Source organism: Rhamphochromis longiceps, linkage group LG14 (genome assembly GCF_057381845.1).
Source record: "Rhamphochromis longiceps isolate RC_006_pf linkage group LG14, R_longiceps_female_GT1.1, whole genome shotgun sequence".
NCBI lineage: Eukaryota > Metazoa > Chordata > Actinopteri > Cichliformes > Cichlidae > Rhamphochromis > Rhamphochromis longiceps.
The window spans coordinates 13184480-13212080 of record NC_140570.1 but is presented as its reverse complement, the minus strand read 5'-3'; the positions used below and the strand labels follow the sequence as shown (position 1 = coordinate 13212080).

Below are 27601 nucleotides of genomic sequence, written 5' to 3'. Positions count from 1 at the left end.
GTGTCATATTTCTGTTGCCATTATCTCTCCTTATTAATAGCTCATGAGCGATGACTGATGTGCCATTACTGGCAAACCAGCGAAGGAATTTAAAACTCAGGCAGGTGGAATGCAGCACAAGTTGAGAAAGACGTAATCAGCATTGTGCTAACTCGCTGGAACGATGATGAATATAACTGGTGTTCACTCATATAAATAAGTTCCACAGCACTTCTTTAGACTATAAACAACAAACAAACTAACCCTGAGCACAAGGAAAGAAGAAGAGAGAATACACACCCAGGCATGTCTGTCTTCAGTTAAACGCAATAAGCTCTTTTGGGTCTGACTGAGAAATTCCCCAGTGCACACACACACAGACAGAGCCCCTCCTCTATTTAAGCACTATTGAGCTTACGCACACAAACAAACAAGGCAATTAGCAAAGATTAGAATTGCAAAAGATACACCCACACAAACCCAAAAAACACAAAGACAAACTGCCAAAGCACCGATGAGTTGAGAGAATTTAAAACATCAAGAATTATAAATGGGGTTGTTTGCCAGAGTGACAGCACTTCCCATTCCCAAAGCCACAGATCCTGAGACATTACGCAGTCTGGCTTTGTTTCAGTCCAATGAGTCGGAGTGCAGCTGCAGACCGGGTCAAGCACTGAAAGATTTGGCAAACAAAATTCAGGGCGCTCTAATGAGCTGCTTAAAATATCACTAGTAATTTTTTTGTCCAGGGTGAGGCCCAAAATCAGTAAAACAGGCTGTATTTTTCCTTAAAAATCCATCCATGATCTGGTTTTCATGCCCAAGTAGATGAAGTTTTTGGTCTTTAAATCTTTAAAAAGATTTAAGGCAACTTGAAAATGTTATAAAACTATACACAACAAATAAAAAGATGGGTGTAACCTGCTCTTTATCACTGATGGCAACCAAATTTTTCCACTTTTGGTCAACAACATCAAAATGACCACGCTGTTTAGCTGTACCGGCCTGCAATGAAGATGCCACTGCAGCCCAACAAACACAGTCATCCGAACTCTTGTTTGACCACAAGCACAAAGCAGTTCACAGACAATACTCTGCCATCAACAAATAAGTGTGTTATGCTCTGTGCCGATATATTTGCATGTGTATGTGTGCGGTCCGTACACAACAATGCAGAGAACAGAGGAAAAAATCAGTGCTCTGCTTCATCCCATGTGGACATACATGTGGACACCTACGCTGTGCAAAGAGCCAGTGTACAGTAATATGACAACAGCCTTTTCTTCTGTCCAGGAAAATTGAACCTATCAGAATGAAGTACAATGAGGAAATGGGCTGTTTGAGTGTTAAGAAACCTCACCCTTCAACATCTGCTGCCGATGAAACAGGCAGTAATGTAATAACGCACACAGAGAGAAGGGAATTCAAGAATCTTGCAGAATTTCCCAAGAGAGACAGAGGCAGAGAGATTTTTATCTGGGCGTGTCAAAAAAAAAAAAAAAAAAAAAAAAGCCAACAAAAAAAAAAAACATAGGCCTCCATCTGGCCTCTGCATTTGTATGGGGCTGAACTGGAGGAAAAGAAAGATGAGGGAGGGAAAGGAAGAAAGAGAAATATTGTGAAAAGAAGATGAAAGCATTTCAGTCAGCCACATTAATCAGAGACAGATTGTTTTTGGCTAGAAACTCAACCTATGTACAGACAGTGATACTAACACTGCAGGCTTTGCTGTGTAGACTTTAGCACAAAATACCCCAAACTACACCCACACTTACAGATGTGAATGTACGTGCATATATTAAATCCAGATGAGAAAGAGCTATTCCCATATGTTCCATCATTACCTCACCGTGTGTAGCTTAAAGAGAGAGGGAGATGGTCAGGGAGGTGAAAATCCAGACAGAAAAAGGAGGGCAGAGAAAAAAAAATGATTTGAAGGAAAAATCATTTTCCTTCAGAGTTCCAGACAAAAAAAAAAAAAAAAAAAAAAGGAGGGAGGGGAAAAAAAAGCACTGCAAAATAAACAAGAAAGGAGATCACATGTTGAGCCAATCTCCCTGTAGAAATCGAAAGGATTTATAACCTGAAATCCTAAAGTGTGAATGAGGACATGATGGGAATGGTCGGAAAACAGAAGAATTAAATAGGAAGAATGAGCAAAAGCAGAAAATAAAAGGAGAAGGTATGCGATGAAGAGCTCTTCTTATAAGGAATCCAATTACAAAACTTTAAAAGCATAAAAAACAAGGCCGTAAAGAGATTTTTAATCCTGTACCTTAGTTGTTAGTTTGCTATGATAAAATACCAACAACATGCTGATAGCCAACAGCACACAGTCAAGGAGACCTGGGAAAGGAGAGTGGCCGTCAACTTTTCAATAACCGATTGCTTTATTTTCTCAAATGTCACTAAAATAGCCACAAAGTTATGAAAAAAAGTTAAACTATGACAACTATCCCCAACTCAAACACAGAGGGACTATCAAACTGTCTGCATTAAACAACTCTATGTCACACTGTGCACTTCATTATGAAACGTCATCTATGCTGTGTCACTTCTTCCCTTTCAAGGAAACCACGAGCCAACAAAGCCTTTAATGTCAACCTAAAGGCCATAAAAAGCTTCAAACTGTTTAACAGGAAGATGGCAACGCCACAGAGGAAGAACAACTCATGGATGACTGTTACTTTATTCTTAACATGCAGGTGACTAACATTCAATAGAGGTCTTCTAAAAACAGATGCAGTTGTGCCTACAACTGCATCTGTTTTGTTTCTGTAAGAAGGAAATGCAGAGTATGGTTTTTCCAGGGAATAAGAAACCCAGTGTAAAACTGTGGTCACAGCTAGAGTTCACTACTTGATGCAACTGAGAAAAATTAGGAAGCCACAGTAACAACAGAGGAAGAACCAAAAGAGACAAAACAGGAGACGACGATCATGATTTACAGATGGAAACATACAAGCACACAAAAAGAAAGCAGTACAGACCAAATACAGAAAAGGCACACAACCATGCCCACGCAGGCAAATTCATGTGCATTTCAATGTGTTGCAGCTCACTCCAGAGGAAAAAAAAACAAAACATACACACACAGACACACAATAGCTCTAATGTCTCACTAACACAGAGCTGCAGTGCTGCAGTCCCCATAGTGTCAACACAAAAATGTTTCCCACAGACACATTCAAGCACATGACTGCACACACATACTGTCAGAGATCTAAAATCCACTTCCACACATCGCTTTAAACGAACCACCACTGAAATGCAAGGTTGTGCTCTTTTTCTTAACAGAGCTAGCCTAAAAGGACTCAGAGAGCTGCAAAAACAAGGCATATTTTCACTACCCTGTCCTACAGCTCCCCTCTTATACATAGCCCAACCTGGAAGTTTTCAGTTCCCGTCAGTCAGTCCGCTATTTGAATGTCAGTTGACAAAGACAGCCCGGAAAAGTTGCAAATGTAAAAGTCTGAAGCTCATATCAAAAAGAAAATTATAAAAGATATAAACGACTTGCAAATAAGAAAAAAAGAGCAAGGAGTGAAGTGATCAAATTTCTTCAGCGGTCAGAGCCAAACAATGTGTAGGACAGGAGGAGAAGGAGGAGGAGGAAAACAGAGGGAGGGGTGGAATTACAGCACATTCCAGTTAAATCAGTAAGTAATGATGTCACATTAAGGAAAAAAGTAAAAACAAAGAAGAAAGCGAGCAAGAGAAGTGGGGTTAAAAAGCCAGGAGTAGATAAATGACCCTGAATTAGCTAAGGGTGCTGCTGCACTCACAGAGTGTGCAAGCATGTTTTTGTCTTCATTTCGCACTCTTGCACACTTACATCACCTTTTTTGTCACCCACTTTTTTGTCACCAGCTGACACATGTGCAGAGTGTACAATTTCTGAAAGGCACACCCAAGCAGAAGCAATGCTCATCTGTATTTTTCTCATGAACAGGAAAAAACAAACAAACAAGTAGAGCAGCCATTTAAGTAATCACCTCTGAAATGGGGGTGGAGTGGTGTGTGTGGGTTTGTGGGAGAGGGGGGATGAAAGCTGTAGGAAAGTCCAACAGATCACGTCCTCTATAGGTCCCAAAGACCCAAGAGAGAGATAAGAAAAGAGCAGAAAATGGAGCCATCGGGGAGGAGGACAAGCAGCTGCTTTTAAAACAAAAACTAAACAACTTCCTTTATCTCATTCTGCACATCCCAAACACAGTGACTCACACTCACTCACACACACAAATGTAAAAGCTTAACAGCTTGAGGGGGAAAAACACATAGCTCACAGTCAGGTGCTAAATGTGACTCATTTACACACCAAGTTTATCTGTGCCCTGTACACATTGTTAGCAGTAACTGGGTTAAGCTCCTAAGAAGTGACCGAGCTGGGTCTGAAACACTCAGTCATTAATCACACATGATGGAGCCCAGTATAAAAGCTATGGCCATTCCATGGCCACTCACATTTCCTGATTCTAAACAATACTAACCATATTAATGTGTCATCTTCAAGCAAAGCGTCGCCCACCACAAGTACACAAAGACACCGCGGTTGTCACATTTAAAAGAGTCGTTGCTAAGAGTCGGTTCTGGGACCTTGCAGAGTTGCAAGTTTGAAAAAAATGACTCAGAAGCAGGGATTTCACAGGGTTTAGTCCTGAACCTGCATTAATCAGTCTTTAATTCTTCAACTCTAAAATTGAGGTTTGCAAAATTACTTCAAGTGATAGAGCGTGTTTCACAAGTTTAATCAGTTTTTTTAGTCTATAAACCCAACTTGCACTCCATTGCAGCTGCAGTGCGATCAAACAAAGTCCCACAAATGCCTTAAAAACAAGAAAAGTGTCAAATGTTGTAAGACTGGATCAACCAGCTGCAGAAGCATACTGGCTGCTTTACTGTAAGTATCTAAGTGTTAAATAACACTTTCGCCACAGTCACAGGATCTTACCATGTATTTACACAAAGGAACGTGCTTATTTTTATGCTCTTTCTATTGGCTTCAAAGGAAATTCTGCATCTTATTTTAAGTTACTGCTCAAAACAAGAACTCTGAACAGAATCATCAACTTCAAGGTGCAAACCAAGGATGTCAAACTCATTATACACAAAGGCAGCCCACTTTAATCTTAAGGGGTAAAGATCAAAGTAAAACTATATGATAAATCTGTATTGCCCAGACTATCCAGTACTTATAAAATATGAAGTTTGCATTAATGAAAATGTCCTTATAGTGAAAATACAGAAACTTCCCTGTCGTTTAATTATGTTAGTTAATTACTTTGATTCCGTATGAAGGAATCAATCAGCAGGATAAGTTGAAAAACTTGTTTTACAACTACAGTTAAAAAAAATCAAAATCGATGCATACCTTCATACTTTTAGTGGGCGGATTTGAGTATTTACTTGGCCAACTCTGTCCCCCAGGCCTTATATTTGACAAACCTAGGAGGCATTTTTGCATGCTTTTGCATATGCCAAAACTGTTAATATATTTTTTCCACTCACCAATTAACCCCAGTATAATATAACAAGAAATGCAATTTTTCTTCACAGTACCAGTCCAAATAAACTGCATGTAGAGAATGCTGAGGCACCAATCTGACGAAGACAACAAAAACATTCCTGCTGCACTGAAGATTCCCACTAGCCCCCATATTTCTTAAACAGACATTAGGAACAAATGGGATCATTTTGTAATGCTGGCTGCCTGCCAAGCTAAGCAATTAGAGAACCAAGGGCTTGGAAGGAGGGGTGACCAAAAAGAAGATCCTGTGTGGAGATAGGAGAAACTTCCAGAAAGGCAGCTGTCAGTGCAGTAGTTTTTCCTCAATGAAAGGCATACAAAAACCTGCATGGGATTCAGGAAAAAAAAAAAAAAAAAAAAAAAAAAAAAAAAAAAAAACCAACCTCAAGGATCCTGATACTGTGAGAAACGAGATTCTCTAGCATGATAACAGCAGTCAGGTCTGAAGGAAACAAGACACTATTCAATACTATCCCAGCCAGGAAGTGTGGTGGTGGCAGCATCATGCTGTGGGGGGATTTTTTTTAAGCAGGGACAGGATGACTCATCTGGGCTTATGAACACCGAATGATGCTAAGTACACAGATGACCTAATGAAGGCAATAATGCACCAGGGGAGCATCTCAGACTAGTATGAAGGTTCATCTACCAACAGGATAATGGGAAAACTGATCCTGAAGTCGTGAGCCGGCTGTTTGTGACATTCAAGGCTCCGGTTGCCTAGGTAACCCTCTAGTGACTTTATTATCAGGTCATATGTTAATCAACAGTATTCTTCAGTCTGGTACTTTCAATCACACAGAAACAGGAAAAGTTTATTTAGGGCCCCGCCCACTACTCATAGCAAGCGGTTATTTCCCTCATGGAAAGATTACGGAAAGTCATTCACTCTCTCTGGTTTCCGGTTGGCACCTCGCTTCCAATGTGGACACATTTTAAGGCCCCATCCGCACACTCAGCTATTCGCTTGTCACTCATCACTTTACACTTTGCAGCTGCTCACTAGCAGAAATTTCTGGCAATGCAGTGCGCAGATTCAGAATTAAACACAACGGTATCACAAGCAAACTGTGACTTTGACTTACGTGATTGAGCTCCCTCTGGTTTCCATACAGAGCGTGGTACCTCCTGTATTTGCCCTGGCGATATTTGTTGCTGATGAAGCGTCTTCTCTCTTCGCTGCAGCTCGAAGGCGACAGAGCTTCACTTGGTGGGACATTAGCTGCCCAAAAACTGTTAGCCCGCTCGTTGCCTATCACCAGGAATAACTGCGACAAGGGCAGGGTGAACAGGAAAATAAATAAATAAATAAAAAATGAAGAGAAGTACTTCCACACTTATTCTATTTTTCTTCTGTAGCACTTACTAGATCAGATTACTGACACTTCTGACCTGCAGGTTTATAAAACAATATAATGAAACCCACACAAAACCACCGGTAACTACTGCCTCGGAAACTTCCACAGAGATGAAACTAAAACTAAGCTGTCTCAGCTCCAAAATGATTAATTGCAGAAACATTATATTTGAACATACTAGTTAATTAATCTTAAGACTTTAAATATTTAAAGAAACTGGACATAAATCCTTGTCTTTGGAGTCTGTTCTAATTTTTATATCAAAAACGTCTCAACAATTAATTAGAGAGAGAATTTCTATTTGTACCTGAATAAGCTCTTCTGTCCAAACTTTCTTATCCATCTTCAGACTTCGAACTTTTGAAATGCTAGGGCCTAGTCCTCTGTGCTCCCCTGGAATAACACACATACACATATTAAAGCCAAGTTCAATCTTGACCATATTATAAGCTCTGTACGGACAACCAAATAACTCTTTACAAACAGACAAAAAACAAACAACAAGTGCAGTGAAATGATTGATTTTTTTATATTTCAAGGCAAAAATCACTGCTGACCAAAGAGAACACGCAGGCTACAACTAGTCATTAGGTTTAGGAGGTAATTACTTTCACACAGGGCCAGGTAGCGTCACCTAAAAACAGCATTGTGTTTTAGCAAAGGGTCAAATACATTTTCACAGCACTGTACAATTACTGCCCTGTGGTTTTATGCCTCTGCCAAACAGCACAACCAACCAACCACACACTGATATCAATGTGTGTCCAGGCTTATTTCACCTTAGTAGAAAAAGACTTTATTTACTAGAAAAATCTATCAAGTGTCTGCATACTAAAAAAATAGAGGTGCAACAAAATCGGAGGTGACCGCAGAGAAGCTACAAGTCCTAAAGTACGGCTGCCTCACACTGATTATCAGAAGCACACATAATTCGGCCAAGAGTTTAAAGGTGGGTAGTAGAAGTGGGTGACATAGCCTGACATTTATATCATGATTCTTTAAATTATAATATTAATATTTCCTGTGATAAAAAAAAAAAAAAAAAAAAAAAAAACATGCCCTTTAATAATGGCCCAAAAAAGTATTTTTTTAGGAAATGATATGAGTGAAAAACAGAAGTGAGCTCTGACCACTAACATCTAAATAGTCCCTGAGAACAACTGAACATTTGTCCTAAACTGGAGTGTTTTCCTAAAGAACTTCCTGAAATATCACATCTATGACAACTGATGGCCACGACAAAACAAAGTCACAATGCCTCTTGTGCTGGAAGCCACATGTTAATTCTGATACTCAGCAACTAAAAGTCAAAATGCTGCTAAACACAAAGTATTCACACTGACAGCCCAAAGCACCGCACAAAAACAAAATCAGAACACACAAACCTGCGCATTGTTTGCACACCACCACACACAAATTGATGGCGGCCCACTCCGGCTTCGGTGCTTCACAGTCGGCGCACAGACTGTTGCTAGACTCCGCCCAGATCCGCTCAGCCACCTCGCTGTTAGACAATGCCTCACCTATCGCGTCTCGCATAGCATTCACCCACTGCTCTCTCATCTGCTCTGACTCTGCGATGAAGCTGCGGAGAGAGGCAAGCATATGGACGAGTGTTAACGCTGACATGAAGGTGAGAAATGACGCTTAGATCGCTGTTGTTACGCTAAATATACTCAAGACCTGGAAACCACATAAACTCACAGAGGCAGACAAGCTTCCTCTTTTCACCCTGTCTGCTGCATGCTCAGTTTATCTTCCCTTAAATTAGTAATACATATAAATATACTTTACAGAAATAAATTGAGTAATTATTTCCTGCCCTGAAATATTTCTGGATGTTACATGGGAACAAAAGCACAAAACCACAGATACAGTACTTTAAATACAGTAAAAACACTAAATACGGTACTTTAAAATACAAATCATAACATTAGCTTAACAATTTAAATAAAAAGTTGAATCATGAATTTCAGAATAATTCAGTATCAGCTGTATTAGTATACAACTAAATAAATTGAGTTAAATCAACAAAAATACAGATAACTGCCATTTATTTGGGTTTTGGAAATGTAATGGAAAATCTGAGCACTGGCAAAGAATTACATTTTTGTCCAGATCTGAATCATTGTCTTTTCTTATTACTAATTTCTTTCATTTACATTGCTGATGTAGACATAATGAGAGAGAAAAAAACTCCTCCTTTTATTTTTAAACATTTCTAAATCTTCAACCTTTCTTATTATTACCAGGTCTGAATGAAAATGACTCTTTCACATATGTTTACAGTCAAGAGACTCAGAGCCAGTACACTAGTCCACAGAAACACACATTTCCCCATCCTGTCATGCTGAGACCCTGCACTACAGGCGCAGGCTGTGAACTGTCAGCCAAAAGACCACACACCACATGCACTCATGCACAAACATATCCCCTGCACTTCTTCGCACAAAAACACGCACACACACAGTCACACAAAAGACTTTTCACATTCTTGAAAGACGACCAGCTGAGGATTGAGGGACTGTGGGAGAGTTCTCACTAAAACAATATGACCTTGTAACCCAGCAACTCAACTGAAGAGCAACTCAGATGCTGATAATGAGGAATGATCATCGTCTCTAAACTGTCTAATTAGCATATCCCACAGTTGATCTCACATAAACAGTTTTATATAAATATTATATTATATATTTATATAAACCCAACTACTTAATTACTGCAATAAGAGGTGTGATAGTCACACAAACATGGGAAAGGTGTGAGAGCAGATTTCATTTCTGTGTGCATGCAATACCTAAATATGCGATAAGGTGTGGTGAGATCAAAGCTTCGACGATCTGAGACCTTAATGTTTCCTACATTCATCTCAATAGACGTGATACCCAATCCAATACGATAGTCCTGTAAGAAATGGAAGATAAAATGTAAATTACACTGTTCCAACAAATCAAAAAAAAACAAAAACAAACAAAAAAAAACAAACAAAAAAAACATTTCTTATAATTCTAACAATCATTAAAGTAAAGAAAACAAAATGCAATTATCTTAAGTACAAATCTGTACACACAGCTGCACCCAGAGTTCTTACATCAATATTTTTGTAGAGGAAAACTTTATCTGAGGCAACAACTGTGTAAAGTTTGGAGCGTAACCCTTTTAGCTCCAAGTAGCCCTGATAGTCTGGGGCTAAAGGTGAGCCGGGGTTCATGACAGTGTGCCTTTGGCGCCCACTGGTGCAATCCTGCAGTACAGTCACCCATTCATTTCGTTCAGCTGCAATGAGAGCGCATAGGCATGTCAGATCAGACATGAACGTAGTAAAATCGGCACCCACAAATATATATATGAACTGAGTTAACTGCATATTTTGAGACATGGGAAATAACTGTCTGTACAAGTGTAAGCACATATATAGCTGGGTGAACAGACATACCTTCACTTTCAGCCCTAAAGATGAAGGTTCGATTGTTTGTAACAACTTCAAACTTCAGCTCCCCCACAGTGGTCACATTAGTGATGAAAGCTGTTGAGATGATCCCCTTAGAATACACGTCCTACAACACAAGATAGCACAACACACACTCAGCATCTCAGATTAGTGCTGCAGCTATCGATTACTTTAATGATCAGTTATTTCATCAATTAATCAAGCGATCAGTGAATTAAAAGCAATTTAAAATTAACCACTCATTGGTTTCAATATTAATTGCATTGTTTTAGGTCATTTAAATGCATATAACTTCATTGTATTTACGTACCATTAAAAGTCATATTTATTAAACAAAACATTTTCATAAATGAAAAAAACCCCCCACAAACAACTAAAAACAAGTACATTGGTGTCAAATAACATAAGATATACATGCACACTAAACTAAGGTATAAAAAAAGATGCCTTTGCTAAGCATTTGTGGAGGTTTCTCTGACATTAAGAGGAGTGTATATATTTAATGTGTGCGCATGTGTGACCCTTTAAAAGAGTTTGTGGTGGCTGTCACACAAAAGCGAGGACATCAACATTCTCAGAACTGAGGCTTGCCCTTTGCTTTGATGTAACGTTTCCTGCTGCAGAAGACAGATGCTCTGATGGTGCACAATAAATAATTAACGTTAATAATAATGTCAAACTTAACAGCATTGACACAATTTTAATTACAGAATAAAATTAAAATCAAATTAAGATTTTATATTAATCCAAATCTGCAAAATAATGTAACTCACTTACACCCCATGCTCCTCTCGCCCCTGCCCATCAGCCTTAATAATGGCTCATCTGCATTTTTTACTTTAACTCCAGTAACTTTATTATCGCTTTTCACTGTAAAACAAACAGCAGTGCATGGGAGCATTTCCAAAGTTTGTTTTTCTTCAGGTTTGATGAAGGACTCTCATTACTGCTGTTCTGTTACGAGTCTTTTTCTTTTTTTAAACTGGAAGCTGCTTGGCCTTAATATTGTCATACTTTTTATTTTCACGAGTGCTCCAAGACACGTTTCTACTGCAGGCCTATTTTTAGTGGTAAATGTGGGTGAAAAGGTCACATTTACATAGTAACAGCTGAAGAGTTTTATAATAAAGCTATTCGCATTACTCGAAGAATCATTGCAGCCCTAAAAATGATCAATACCTATTTAGTATGTCAACAGTATCTCCTGGACAGAGTCATACACAAAAACAGCGCTTCCGTTCTGTGCTTGTGTCTGAACACATCACTGAGTTTCTGGATGCATTTGTTTTGTTACCTTGTCAGTGTCAAAGTATCTCAGGTAGTCAGCATCTAGCTTTACCCATCGTCTCTGGTAGTAAATAGCCCTGTGGATGAGGACAGACAGAACACCGAATAAAAAAGCAAATATCGCTGCCCTGTGTTTGTTTTTTAATTCAATCAAATATTTGTGTAATATATATTCTCTGATTTTTTTTTAAGCATCATCATTATTATACCCCTGAGGTGGATTCTTGTCCAGCCAACCCATCTTGATGACAGCAGAAAGCTGAGAGGTGTCTTCTTTCATGGTGGAAGCCAAAACACCAGTGTTTGGTAAGTAGAAACTGCCTTGCTGGCTGTGGAGACTCCCTTCATACCTATACGTGTGTGCGCACACACAGACACACGCAAACAGAAAAGGAAAAAGAAAGAAACATCACACAAACTTCATAAGCAATTACATTTTTCATCAAAGTTTAAATCAGACAAGTTGTGCAAAAGTTTTGACAAAGCTAACTGTGTAACAATATAATTTTATAATATAATTACACAAAAGAGGTGAAGATCAAAGATTAGATTTCTGCAGCACTGACAGTTTGACAATATGTTGTGCAATAAAATGAAAGTAAATTGAAACAAAGTAAATACAGCAGCATGTCTCAAATTAACTTACACAAACACTGCAATAAATGGACTGGTACTTATATAGTGCATTTCTATTCTAACTCAACACCCAAAGCGCCTTGTGTAACATTCACACAAACACTCTCAGGGTTCAGTAATAAGGATATTTCAACATGCAGACTGGAGTAGCTGTGGAATCGATCACTGACCAATTAGTAAAATTGGTGGATCAATACTCTACCTCCCAAGTTACAGCCATTCAGAATAATCAGCAACCAAAGGGAAACAAAACCCTGCAAACAGTGTGCTTGTATTTCAGTTTCTGAGGTTTGCATTTGTGTTGTTTTATGACTCACTCATAATCGTCGAGCACTCCATCGTCACTGCAAAGGGAACTCGGCCGCTTCTTTGTGTAATTTGGCACTTGCAGGGACATATCCTATTGGAGGAAATGGGAATGATTCACAGGATATGGCAAGAAGAAAGAAAGAGCCGAAAAGCCTGGGAGTGGTCCGATTAACAATTTCTTACCCTCTCTGGTGGGTTCATTCGATGACCAGCGGGACCAAACAAGTCTGGCTCCTCGTAGTCATTTGAATTTTCGTTGACCGTAGCCAACACTGAACAAGAAGAGAAAAGGAAAACAAATCAAGATTAAGCTAAAGTCTGGAGCAGGTTTTGCAGAACCTGAGAAACTCTGGAAACATGATATAAGGCAAGGCAAAAAGTGAGTCACACTAGTAAAACTGGATTATGTGGATATGAATTTGTAGTAATTTTGGCTGTGTCAATGTTTGTAAGCGCAAACAGACTGAATTAATAGTGAGTGAGTTTTAATGGATATGCACCAGTTTGTGTCGTCTTTCTCTCCCCTTAAAACTGGATTTTCAGGTTGAGCATCTACTATTAAGCAGAGCCGTATTACCACTGAAACATTATACAATATTGAGGTGAAACTGTTGCAGAAGATGAAATTCTGTGGTACATTAAAACTGAAGGCAGTGGTTTGCAACACACCACATGTAAAATAAAAATCAATCAACTGTTAAAACTAAGATTTTTTTAATGATATGCTTGCTTTGAATTTGAGACCAGTGACATGTTTAGAAAAAGTGAGGACAGGCCCATGCTAAACACTGTGTTGCAGTACATGTTTTTTTTTTTTTTTAAACCACAAACAGTAAAGTGTGAAGTGAACAACTGCTGTAGTTTTAAAAAAATATCGCTGAGCATAAATGGTTCACATGCATGCCACCCATGCTGTGTACTCCTACTTTACTGATAAAAATCTCTCTTCTCATTTTGATTGGTCATACCAGACTCAATGGGCATTTTTTGCAACTGAAAAACAAATCCAATGGCAATCATAAACAGGACACAGTTTAGCCTTAAAGTAAGTTTGGAGAACAGACAGCTATAGCTGAACACTCTTTGCGGTTCACCTCTGCAAATTCAAATCAGTGAACTGGAACTCTCAACCACGCTCATGCTGCTGTCACCTTCAGTACTTCGAGGCCTCTTTTCTTGTATTGTTTGTTTATACTTGATCAAATATTTTCAGAGGGCTGCAACCAGTCCAGTTTAACACATAAGCTCCTCCCCTACATAACCATGTAATTATAATACTTGGAAAATGTGGCACTCTCTTGCCAAAACCAACAAGACCTTTTGTGAAAATGGCATTACCTGTTTGACAGGCGATGTTGCTGCAAAGGGTTTAGATATTATGCAACACAAATGGTTCACAGACATGTAAGCTACCCATACTGTGTGCTCTTGTGCTATAACAATACAGTTGATGGGCCATCTTCTGCCTTAAGCACTCTTTTTCTCTGTGTGGTAGAATTTTAAATTGCTTATGTGAATGCAGTGACAAACTGCATTCACTTTGTTAATGAACTGACACCTGGTCCCTAAGATGAGGCTGTTATTCTGAAATATTTCTCCAGATACTCTCTGTGATGAAAACCACTCTACCTTTGCTCATACAAGACTCACCCTCTATAATGTAATCTCTCTAGATCAATAGAAATACCAATTATATGTGAGATTTTACACAAAGTATTTTTTTTAATTAATCAATTAATTTGTTGCATTTTGTCAAACTTTTTTTATAATCAGTTGCTGACATTAAGTTCAAAATTAAATACAATGACATGTTGTCTTTGTATGATTTTCAATCAAATCTAATCCTATTGTGATTTCCATAGAACTGCATATTTCTTGTTTTGTGGACACTGGGTTTAAATGATTAAATATACAGCCAACATGACTGGATACAGCCTTTTTATACATGGTAATCATCTTTTCATAAAAAAAAGAAAAGATGAATACCAGAGTGTTAGTGAGAAGAGGTTTTTTCTTAAAATGGAAAACCAGGTTGGTTAAATTGGCTGGTGCCACCAAGGCAAAGACAAGTGAGCTCCCTGAAAGCCTGCCTCAGGCATGCTTTTATCAACACCTGACTAGGTGTGGCCAATTAGCACCAGCTGAACACACTGAGGAGATTAGAGGCTGCAGAGGGACGTAACAACCAACTTGTTGCCAATCAACAAATCTAATTTTAAAGCACTCTAGGCAAACAGGAGGAGCAGGTAGGATATCTTCAACTTTTACCTACAAATGTATATTATGATAGTGTCATATTGAAATAGCTGTAGGATGATTTATAGAAAATATTTTAATAAACTCACCTGCTTTGGAGGTCCCTCACACAGTTAAAATAAGCTATTTGAAGTTATCTGACACGTTTGCTATCACAAAAAATGCTTTGATGAGGAAGCCCTATAATTTTAATCTACCGGCTAACATGTGACAATATACATGCTTGTGAATGATATTCAATAACTCTGTATGCATGAAATTAAAGCCCAAAACACTGAAGCCTGACGGTCACACTAGGATGAAGCTGCTGCTTTGTCTAACTCACTACACAGTTCACCGCACAGAAGCAGGAGAAAGAGCTGTGGCGAGCAGACTGTATAATTAGTTGACCTCACAGCAGAGCTAAGGTTTAAAAAAGAGGAAGCAGTCTCGCATGGAAGAACACAGAATGACTTCAAATTCATCTTCATAAAACGAAAGTAAAAAAATCTTTATTAGTGGTTTTCTGACTTTCTCTCTTTTAAAAAATGTACTGTCTGGATAAAATCTTGAGCCACCTCTTATTTATTTACACTTTGCTTCTAAGCAGGGCTGGACTGGGACAAAAAAAAAAAATCAGCCCAGGCATTTTGACTAGAGACCGGCCCACCAGGTATTATAGGAAAAGCCATAAAGCCCTTTAATGAAAACAAATGCTGCTGTGACAGTGATGTACACCATCTCGCTGGTATTAATATATCAATCGAATAAACTTAAACCTACGCCATCCTATTCCTCCCTATTCTAGTATTCTAAACAGCATTTAGCAGAAATATTGAACAACCTAACTAATAGGTTGTAGAGAAAAAAAAAAAAGGAAACCACCCCCCACCCTCTGCCTCATGATGCTTAATTGACATAATCAACTTTAATTTAATGTATGTGTAAAACAAATGCACAGAAACCAATTATTTTTCTACAATAATTAAATAGATTCAACATCTTTCTTCAACAGAATTGCAGACTGCACAGATGGTACCTTCCCAAAGAAAAAAGTACTATAACTTACTAGGTTGTATATTAGACTTAATATTTACTACGTACAATAATGGGTTTCTATACATTTTAGTTAAACTTTAGTTGTAAGATTCAGGTAATTTTTTTTATTAAAAACTAGATATTTGAAATGAGAATAAGAAAGAAAAGCATTTCTTTGTGCCCCCCTCTCCCTGTTAATGCCCTACCTGGCCCCCTGGCAACACTTTGCTAGATCGACCCCTGCACAGTTACCAGCTATCAGCTACAAAGGATCCTGGTGTTATTTATCTCAGTTCATAACTTCCCTTCAACTCATTCATGTCACCTAAAAGGTAAACCTGTTTCTCCATCACCTGTTCAGCTCTGATGATTCAGTAAGGACATCACCTGGTTTCATCTTCATGTTTCCCTCTCACCAGATATACAAACCGACATCATGACCAGCAGCTTTTACAGCTGTGGGTGAACAACAGAGATGGGACTTGTGACAGAAAAGCTGATCATTGATCAGTTTCATGATTGAAGTAGCAACAGGAGAGGGAGGGGGAGAGAATGAGAGAAGAAGAGGCAGTTGACAGCATAAAGACACAGAATTATTCCAACTTTGTGTCTTTTTTCATTCTAGCTGAAGTGCGGGACAAACTGTGTTCCTTGTCAGCTCAATACGGAACTTAAAGTTCGACCTCGTCGGCTGTAATCTATCCAGCCCAGAGTCGATCATAACCAATTAGCCAATCCAACACCTTTCATTGTTTATATCGTTACAAAAAAAAACCCAAACAAAACAAACAACAAAACATCGGCCCATACAAACGGAAAATCACCATCAGCCCAGTATGTCCGATGGCCAGTCCAGCTATGCCTCTAAGAAATAGAGCGATGAATCTAATTTTGAAATTTTTGCTGGAATGATCATAAATGGGTATATAGAGGAGGTTGGGTTGTAGAGAGGTACAACAGTGAATGTCTACAGCCATTGGTAAAAGACAGAGGAGGATCTGTCATGTGCTGTTGAGCATCATAAACACAAGATATTAATGGAATCTGGAAAATGTCTAATTAGCAGCAACTTAATTTTTCAGCATCACAATGATCCCAAACACACTGCTGATGCAGTAAAAGCACACATGCACAAGAAAAAACACACAGTGGAACACTATTAGTCACGGATTGGTCTCCTCAGAGCCTGGCCCTGAACATTATTGAAGCACTGTCATCTTGACAGAGAATGGAACAAAAGGCAGCCAACAAAGAAGAAGAGCTTTCAATGTCTTTCAACAAGCCTAAAGAACTATTCCTGAAGACTACTTAAAGAAATGACAAGAAATTTCACCCAAGAGAGTTCAGGCTGTGCTGAAGAATAAAGGTGATCATACCAAACACTGACTTTCAAGCTAGTTAGAACTCTATAAACTCTGTTTTGGCTTATTTTCAAGGTATGTTGGCACACTTTTTATTAAATCACTGCACCTATTTCCCATTTTTGTGAAAAAAATATAAGGAAGTGAGGACAATGCAAGACTAGAGACAGTACTGTAGGTTCTGTATTTTTAAATCTACCACAGCGATTGTTGTAATTAAGGGATGAAACACACAAAAAAATAAAATAAAAAATGGAACATAAGCTGATTATATTACTTACTATACTCGCTGGGAGGCTGGGGAATTCTCCTAGCAGGCAGAGCTGGCTGTATATCAAGTTGAGTCAACTGTTGTGGGCTTTCTTGAGTTTTAGGTGGCCTGATGCGAGGTGGTATCTCTGGAGTTTGTTCTCTGAGCGTGTCATCCGTGCCTGTCTTGGTGGGAGATGGGCTGGAGGACAGAGAAAAATAGGGCAGGTCAAAAGAGGTTTGGAGGGGTGGGGATGAGTCCTTGGAAGCCATGGTGTTCTCAGATCGGGTAAAAATTCCAAGCAGGCAGCTGATTTTATTCATCTTCTTTCTTTCTATATAAACTATATATATAGTTTATAGAAACATATATAAAAACTATTATAGTTTATATAGTTAGACACCCCTTCCTCTCTAACTCTTTTCTCACTCAATAGTAAAAACTGAAGTGTCCTTGTGAGATCTGACTCCAGGCACAAAAATTTGCTGGTGACAAAGCTGTGCAGAGCTTTTTTCCCTAAAGTTATAATTCTCGAAGAACTCCATAAAGTAACTTTTAAAAAATAAAAAATGAAAAATAAGGATCCATCTGGTAACCTCATTTAGTACAAATTAGGGACTGCTGCTCTGAAACCCAAGTATTCCACAGTTGTAGTAAAACTAATCCCAGACACTGAAACATGTGTTCCTTTGCTCTCCTCTTGACAAGTCTAGTTTTTTACTCGCACTTCTGGTTTAAAGAGTAAGCCTAAGCCTGCCTCACATAAGTGATGCCACCTTATTGTAAACCCACGCTGCCTGTGTATACTCAAGAAACTCAAACACACAGAAATATATCTTACGTGTGCCACACATATGCTGAGGTCATACATTCTGGTGTTTAACACTGCTCATCATATCAGTTTTTGTCATTTTCAGAATGCACTGTGCACCTGGCACAGCACATCTGCCCTTATTAACAGTTTTGTTTTGATAAAACACAAGGTAGGGCCTTTTTGCCAGTAAGTGGCACACCAGGAAGAGAAAAAACAGGCTCATCTTCTTTCCCTCCCCATCAACTTTAACCATCAATTGTTTGGTAATCCCATTGAAGTGTGGTTAAATTATGTGAGCTGAGTCAAAACATTCAATGGGGGCAAGCATGATTTTTTAAGCGAATGACAAAAAGGAAATTCCCTATGTCAAGACCACAGATGTCTTCTTAATGGGTGGGCTGTTTCACCCACAAATATGGAATTTGTTAGTGAAAATGCAGGTACACGTGCATGTTCTGAATGTTCAAATGCAAAGTCAACATTTTCCTAAGGACTGCAACCCACTGCTTGTTATAGATATTATAATTTGATCAACTAATAGAATTAATAAAATTGATAAATAGAAACTAAACTAGATATTTTCAAATACAAAACTATAATAACTCTGATGATCACATACATACATAGAATGCATTGCCATATGTGCATATAGTGATGCTCATAATACAGTTATGGGGTGGGGTGTATCAAAGTTATGAGGTCAGGCTGAGTGTCCGACATACATTTTGGATTTCTCACGCTTAATCCCAACAGGATGTATAATCCATCTATAAAAGAGGTCAACCTCCAGAGCTGACAAATGAAGCCGACATGGAAGTGTTAAATCTCCCTCTAGGTGCTACTTGAGGCTAGCTCCAAACCATATAAAACTTGGAAATACGTTTCAGGTTGGAAGAATGAAGCCAATGCATAAGTGCCTAAAAACCTGGAGTCTATCTAAAGGACACGTTTGCTTTTCCCCTGACAGACAGTGATAGAAGTCTATGGGAAAACAGCTTTCTGGCTTTATCTCTTTCAACACTGTCCTACTGCGTTTATCTGCTCAGGCCGTCATTTTGGGTCATACTGACTAAAATATCAAGTCAGTTTTAAAACACTTGGTGGCACCGTGCTTCAAAATGGGGGAATATCAGTAGCACGAAAATGCATGCTGACACCAAACTGTCACTGTCAGAGCCGCCCTTCCTCTCTCTCATCCACTTAAACCAGGGGTGGATGGAACTTGACTGCATGCTGAGGTGGCAAACCCCAACCCTACTCAAGTAAATTTACAGTGTAAGTGTTTGGGGAAAAATGTACTTCTAAAAGTACTTTTATTGCACCATGGTCATTCTCTCTGCTGTAACATGAATCAAAGGGTTGAACTGCCACCACAGCATGCAGTCAACTGTTGCTAATGACCTAATAATTTTATTTAGGTGTGTTACAACAGGGACACATGTAAAAGTTTCAAGACACTGCCCCTCGAGGACTGGAGTTTGACACCCACGACTTAAGCCAGAGTCTGATTTTAAAAAGCTTCAAAATGTAGAGTCCAAAACCAGTGGCTAATGTCATGGTGGCTAGGTCCATCTTTTACACCATATATGGTTCTACCACAGACTCACTAATTGCACAAAGGCAAAATATTTCCACAAAGAAACCTGAGAAATATCTCTCAAAGACAGCGAAAGATTGCAAACGCCATCGATAAGCGTGAACACCGACACCATTATAGTTTTGCCCTCTTGTATAGACAACCTCACTTGAACGACAGCCCTATTAACACTATCACGTACGATATCTAGATCTAACACAAACTCACCCTCATTGTGAACACTACCAAGCAGTACTTTACTTCCCTCACTGAGCCCTTTCAACTGCATGATAACTGATATTAGCTGAAATATCATCTTGTTCTGCACCAAAGATGCACAAGATACACGCATGCTCAGACCTGATATTAAGGGAAATTACACACACTGATTCATTAAACACTGTCGCAGATCATGTTCGATTTACTCATGCAATTGTTTTTTTAAATGCCAAACATACACATTCCTAAATAGTATGTCAGTTATGCGGCCTTAAGAGTTAGTCATGAATGCACACCAAGCCAAAGATTGCAAAATGAACGCATTAACCGAACAGCGCATGTACGTCACTTTGTGCTGATGGTAAGTCAGGAGTGAACATGCACATCTGGTTTCTGTCTATCCAGTATTGTGAAAGTTCCTCTTTATTCCTCATATTTTTTTTATGTGTTTGGATTTCGTTCTCATAAAAACGATCAGTGAGATGAAACATGAAGACTGCAAAACAAATCTTCAGATTATTAGCTCACAAATATTAGCTCTGTATGAGAGGGGAAATCACCTTTACTTCATAAAAAATAAATAAATACACTCTGAAAGTGTCACAAACACCCCCTAATATTACTGTTTACTGGCTCCCATTAAAAGTCAGACAGTTGAGCATTCAACACTGACATGTTGTGAAAAACCACCAAGTCAAATTGCCCTTGGGCTGAATGAACACAGGAATTGAGTGCTTATTAGGTATGATCACTCTTCTAACATCTGCATTAGCTGAGCTGTTGACTTAAAAAAAATACCATTCATGTATCATTTATGTAGGAAGCAGTGCCTGTGGACAAATTAGTACACACTTCATGCACTTGGCAGCAGGTTCAAAGTAGAATTTTATCAAGTAACTAGACTCATACTAAACATTCAACTTTAAAGACTGTATACAAGAACTATCTTTGAAATTATTAAAATACCTCAGTTCAAAAAAACCCCAGAAAAAAACATGCAAAAGCCTCACAATGACGGGAAACTGCCTTATTGACACAGTTCCTCCTTTTTCTCAGAGGAAGAGTGCTGAGAGGGGTTTTGCTAGCTTGGATTCTATATTTAACGACTCGGCTAGCTCACATATGACAGTTGGCTGAAGAAACAACGACTGCTCCTTTGTCCTCCCACACTGCATAGCTCTTAACTTATTTAGGCATTGCAGAATTATTCTTGTGACAAAAATGACTACAGTGCAGTTTAAGTCGTGGTGCTGACACTAAGCTAACATATGTGTTAACAGCACAGTTACTGTGGTCTTTAATGCAAGCTAGACTTAGCATTTCAGATACTTCATAGCTTATGTCTGAAGAAAACAGTTACTATGTCACTTTTGAAAGTGAAAAACAGCAAAGCTAAGAACATAGTTTTTGTCTTAGAAATACACCTGACCAGCTAAACATGCCATGAATGCCTCTCCAGAATACCATCTTAAACTTGCCTTACTTGATTTCTTGAAAGACATACAGATAACATAACAGTAGTTTGAGTTTCCAAAGCACATCTATCGCCCCAGGACAAGAGAAGGGTCTCATCCAGTATCACTGCAATTGTAACCAGCCTTATTCTTGTGAAGGTAAAACAAATTCATGGAGTAGGTGCAACAGAAGTGTCACTAACATCACCAACACAGCAGAAAAGATGAAGCAAACTATAGAAAAGAAAAAGGAAGGCTTGCTTGTTTTGAAACCCACAGCAAGAAGAGTGTCGACGGGGGAAAGAGAGAGTGAATGCTAAAAATAAGCATAGACAGGATACAGATATGATTTATATAAATGTTACCTGTCCTGACATGCTCAAAAGGATTCCTCTTCCATGATGATACAAACACAAACTCTTCACAAACTCTTCACAAAGCAGGAGGAAACTAGTTAACCAAAAGGGGGAGGAGGCAATGCAGCAACAACAGTGTGTGAATATTCAAGGCTACAAAAACTCAGACAGTAGTTCCTGGTAATGCATCACAGTGTAGCTGTGCTCTCTGCCTTTAATCCTCACCGTCTTTCCCCTCCATGTCTGTCACAGTTTTTTTTACTGCTTATGTGCCCTCAACCGTGGCTTCCTCCCTGTAAAAGCCAGTTTCCTTTTTAAACATACTTGTATTGCTCATAATAAATGTGCTATTAAATGTACTGGAGTCAAAGCTTTGGTTTCCTTTCATTAAAGCAATACAGAAAAAAGGGAGAAAAAAAAGCTGTTCAGCCGGTGTGATTTCAGAAGGATTTACACAAACTGAGATATAACATATTACTGCCAAAGTATCATCAGTGAAAGCAGCTGAAAATTCTGCTGCTTAAGAGGAAATGTGTGGCCTTCAGTGTGCTAATTGGAAATTCACACTTTTGCAAACACATCAATGTAAAAATGACTATGAAGAAACTGCCAAACAACACTCCCTGCGCAAAACTTTAACTCATAAGGGCAGAAACGCTTACCACAGAACCTTTGAAAAAAAACAAACACTAACCAGAAAGGGCTCAGTAGTAAGTTAAGAGCAACTTTAAAATAGACTACAGTTTCACACAGGGGTTGCAGTTTGTTCAGATGAAGCCTTGTCGACGTATTTCCGTATTCAGAAGGCCACAGAACTTTGTCCAGTCAAGTGTGCTGCGACCCTTCAGTTTCAGGAAGTGTCTAATTTTACTTTCAGGAAGTGTTCAAAAGTCCCCAGTAACATTTTGTGTGTCATCATGGTAAAGTACACAAGAGATGCACTTTTCAAGCTTGGCCTGTAGATGGCGCCACAATCCACTGGTAACATTTGAGAGGGTTTTTGATCACTTATCAAAACACATAGTTAACAGTGGTAATACAGATAATGGTGGTGAGAGCATGTGTGTTTATGTTTGTGAGGGAGACAGCTAGCAAGCGCTAGCCTGTGGGATTTATCATATTTTTAGGCTCATCTTTTTTTACCTGTAATAAACTCAGTGGTTAATGTGCATCTTTTTGCAAAATGAGGCATCTGCATTCAAATGGAGCCTTACCTGTGAGTTCTGGGAGACTGAACAGGAAACCGTTGAGGGATTGGTGGAGGGCCTTTAGATGCTATTCCTGCCTTTGGAGGAAGAGGTGGAATACTTCTACTGCAAGGGGAGTGGATGGGAGAAACAGGTGAAGATTTTCTTCCTCCATCGACAGTTAGGTATTGGGCATTCGGCTGAATGGCTAATGTCTGAGGCCTATTTGCAGTAGAAGGGAGGTCTGGAGGGTGGGATGGTGGTTGGGGGGGTGTAAATGTGGAACTGGGGGACACAGATCGGCATTGTAAAGCTGGAGCCCTGACCTCTCGTCTTTCCAGTTTAGGGGAGCCAGAGGTTTGAACAGGGGGTAAGGTGAAGGGCTGTGGAGGGCAGTTTGGTGTGCTTCGGGGGGGAACAGGGGGCAAAGAAGTGTCCAAAGCTGGAGGGGGGCTAGGGTCCAAGTTGTCTGGAGTAGTAGAGCGAAACTTAGTCCTTTCTTTTGGCACAGGTTTCTTCCTCTCTCTATCTATCCCTCCATCCCTCTCTTTCTCCCCGTCATTTCTAGGTACCATCTGTCTTTTCCCAGGAACTGGCTTCTCTCCTTCACCGCTGCTCTCCTGCATTCTGGATACTTGTCTTTCTCTGGGGACTGGCGTTTCTCGTTTCCTAGGTGTAGGTCTCAAAGTCTCTCCATCTTGCTTCACATTGTCCTGAAGGAGAGATTTTTCACATGGTGGGACAGGCAATGGTCTATCTCCCCCCAGAAATTCAGCTTGTCCCATTTCCTCTGATCTCTCAAACGGTCCGATGGTGTGAGCGTCATGATTCCCATGTGTTTTGTTCAGACTTGCCAAGATGCGCCTCTGGTGACCTGGCAGGGTGATACCAATGCATTCCAGTTGCTCTGGTGTGAGGCTGCGACATTGTTGTAATGTTGCATATCCGGCACTCTGAAATGCATCGGAATACTGCTCCAGGCGAAGTACGCCCAGCCACTCCCCCACATTGGCACAGGATTCAGACAGAGACATTGCTGATGTGTTTGTATGTGCTGCTCGTGAGAGTCCACGGAGAAAATGCAGACCTTAATGCATCAGATCATGGTTACACAACCTGCAGAAGAGACAGAACAAGGAGACGTGTCAATGCATCCCATCAAGGAACAAGCAAAAATTAAAACAAAAACTCTCCAAAGCAATGACATTTTTTTAAATGATTTCCTGAAAACCTTGTTTTAGTTTGTGGTTTGTGTTATTTTAGTTTGTCTGTGTGTGTCATGCAAGTATGAATGCGGCAAATCCTGTCTCGGGAAATATGTCAGCCTGAATTAATATGTGTGGTTCTAAAGATAAATCGTGATCAGTAATGAATAGTGCAATCATAGCCATAATTCAAGAAGTTGCTATTTTTATTAAGTGTCTAAACAACTGCAGAAAAGTTATATGCAACATGTGGTGGATGTTTCTTTCCCAGGTAGAAGAGGAAGTTGAGTCGCCACAACAGTAAAATTCAACAGTAGTTCAGTCATTCTTATAAGTGGTGTCACATTAGTCCAATGACATGTGTGTGTATAAAAAGGTTGAACACAAAGTAGAAGAAACTGCCCCTTAAGTCTGCATTTCTCTGCCTAAACATGTTTTCTTTAAGTTTCTAAACTAGTCAGTTTTGTTGCACTATCGCAACAGACTACTAAGGGAGGAAGTGTAAGTGGCACAATGAGTATTAGCACAGAAAGCATGTCTCTAAATTCTCCGTAAGCCTTTCAGTCATGTTCAGCTTCCTGCAAACCACTAAAATTCCTCATAGCACTGTCATCAAGGTATTACCGTAAGTTTTATTTTTTCATCACCGGTGATGACCCAAGGCCTAAACACTAACCCTAATGTTTTGGAGTAAAGTAAAACTGACTTATTTGGAATAAATTAACTAGTTTTGAGGATGATTTTTATGATAATATAGATATGGCACTTTGTGTCTGTATTCAAAATGTTCAAGAACAGCTTCTACGCAAATCTGGGAAAATGTTGGGCTTTGATTAACAGTAGATGTCATCTACCAGCACTCACACGGCACAAAAACGTAACAACCACAATCAATGGCTCAATAAAGACTATACCGATGCACAACTTCAGTGAGCGTAAAAATATTTCCAATAGTTCTTCTTGACTGTTCTATAACGTGGGAAGGTACAAGCTTTTCTAAATCGATAGTCAAAAACCTTCTGCAGTCACTCTGCCTTTTATCTTCCTGCCTCTTACTTGTGACCACAGGGGAAGCTGTCGGTTTCCCATTAAGAGCCGCAAACACAGTCTTTCCTCCGCACACCCTCGCACACAAAACTATATTTCACTTGATACAATCACAAGAAAAAATAAAATATGCGTGGATGAGTTTAACCTCTTTTCTGTTCAGCTCACTAAAAAACAAAAACATGCCTGACTGAAAATATACTATTCAAAAAGAAAAAAGTTTATACTTTATTCTCCAAATCTCACATAACAAGAAAATATGTTTAATAAGACTAAAAACATTTGACTTGCACAAATTATATGATATTTACGGTAAGAACTTTTCCTCGTCACAAGTTTGCATGCAAGTATCACACGGCGGATATCAGAAAATAAATAGAGTAGGACTACACCAAACTAGAATTTCTATTACTTCCATGACCACAAGGGCTGTTGTGGGTATATTGGTGGGCAGTCAAACTATGGACAGGTTGTGAAACGTCCGGTCGCAAAACTTAACAGGTGTGTCTTTGAGTTTAAACTAAAGGGAGGGTTCGCTCATTAACTTGGTCTGATCCATCAATAATTAGTGAAGGCCATCAGAAGATGTAACATCATGTCAAGATGGTTATGAGTTTTCCTTTGATAGAAACTGTTTAGTTTTTTGTTTTTTTACTGACAAGTTTAAAATTTAAAGATACACACCTAAGCATGATTAACAAACACTTCAGCTCACTGACTAGCAACAGAACATGCAAAAGAGAAAATATTTAAAGCATTATATAAACCTGATTCGGTTTGGTGATTAGACATGAGAGTTGTTAAGGTTGAGTGAAGTCATAGTCACCAGCCCAGTATGATAAAAGACAGTGTACCGGCTGCCAATGTGATGCATTTCATTTCCTGTCCAAAGTTTCCTCTAACAACTCAGAGCACAGCGTACAGACGGTGTGAATCTTGCTCTCTTCTCTCCAATCAAAATGCTTCCCATTTTTGAATTGAGGAACTCAAAAAACAGCCCAATGAAAAACAGTCTGATTGGTCTTCAGCCCCTTCACAGAGGCGTTACTCACCAAACTGAGCGAAGTGTCTAACAAGTGAGCAGCAAGTGTTAGCATCTTTCACCATCTTAAATCAGCACTTTGTTGCAGAGAAGCCCATGATTGGCTGCATCTGGGCATCTGTGTGAGTGTCTGCAGGGAAAACCACAATAAGTGGTAAACATGAACACTGCAGTTAAGCTTAACGCTATCATTCACAGTTGTGCCTGTTTAACTCAATAAACATCTGTAGCCCCTCAATAGTGGCTCCGTTGCACTAATCAAGACATGAAAAAGGTAAAAGCAGATGTAAAGTAGAGAAGTGAAACAATACTGCTGAAATATGTAATCTTGAGTATTGTGCCCATGCATCACATCATGAAACGCTTAGCTTCTGTCAGCTGATATCAGTTTGTGCATCTCAACCTAAAAAGCATTACTTTGTCAGCTGTTCTAAGTCTGTCTGCATCTTGAAGGCAATTTTAATTAGGTTGCTATTCAACCGACACTCACCTGCCACTTTATTGGGTACAACTGTTCAAACGCTCATTAATGCAACTAAGCCAATCACATGGCAGCAACTCAGTGCATTTAGGCATGGAGGTAGCTTGCTCCTTAGTACTGACTGAGCATTATTTTAACACCACAGCCTATCTGAGTATTGTTGCTGGCCATGTCCATCCCTTTATGACTGCAGTGTACCCATCTTCCGGTGGCTGCTTACAGCAAGATAACACAACATTTGCATCATCTCAAACTGGTTTCTTAAACATGACGATGAGCTCACTGTACTCAAAAATGGCATCCACAGTCACTGGCTCTCACTCCAATAGAGCACGTTTGGGATGTGGTGGAACAGAAGAATCTCAAAATGAATTTGCAGCCAGCAAATCAGCAACAACTGTTTGATCCTATCATGTAAATATGGACCAAAACCTCAAAATTTAAGCCATTAAGACTTAAAGCTGTTCTAAGCAAAATACTTATGAACTTTGATAAATGCTTCCTGTGTTTGCAGTTCACTAGTCTAAACATACCTGAACCTATTGCTGTACTATAATCAGAAAGATGAACCTGACTGTGATCTTTAATTTGACACCAAAACAGAATATTCACAAAACTGCTAATGTGTTATTTTAACTGCTGAAAAGACTGACAAAGAGTGTGCGTGAACACAGAAAATATCAGGTTCCTCCTTAATTCTGCAAATTCAGGTTGATTATCACCCCCGACTTCCTTTTTCCTATTCTCTATGCCTCTCCTTTTTATTTATCTCTTTTTTTTTTCCTTCAG

General features: G+C 39.2%; 1 protein-coding gene across 3 annotated transcripts in view; it reads right to left on the bottom strand.

The window, feature by feature from the left end:
• arap1 (ArfGAP with RhoGAP domain, ankyrin repeat and PH domain 1) overlaps window positions 1–27601 on the bottom strand; it is a 60242-nt gene that overhangs the window by 22723 nt on the left and 9918 nt on the right. For 2 of the 3 annotated variants that reach the window (XM_085379461.1, XM_085379459.1), the window contains exons 2-13: window positions 23065–24153; window positions 17463–17632; window positions 12731–12819; window positions 12556–12638; window positions 11812–11952; window positions 11610–11679; window positions 10301–10421; window positions 9956–10140; window positions 9662–9768; window positions 8250–8449; window positions 7172–7257; window positions 6592–6774 (exon numbers count right to left, since the gene is read on the bottom strand). In XM_085379461.1, the coding sequence (XP_085235587.1) occupies window positions 6592–6774; window positions 7172–7257; window positions 8250–8449; window positions 9662–9768; window positions 9956–10140; window positions 10301–10421; window positions 11610–11679; window positions 11812–11952; window positions 12556–12638; window positions 12731–12819; window positions 17463–17632; window positions 23065–24071 (2442 nt within the window). In that variant the 5' untranslated portion in view covers window positions 24072–24153. Of the gene's footprint in view, window positions 1–6591; window positions 6775–7171; window positions 7258–8249; window positions 8450–9661; window positions 9769–9955; window positions 10141–10300; window positions 10422–11609; window positions 11680–11811; window positions 11953–12555; window positions 12639–12730; window positions 12820–17462; window positions 17633–23064; window positions 24154–26341; window positions 26462–27601 lie in introns of all 3 variants that reach the window. The other variant, XM_085379460.1, reaches the window with a different exon arrangement.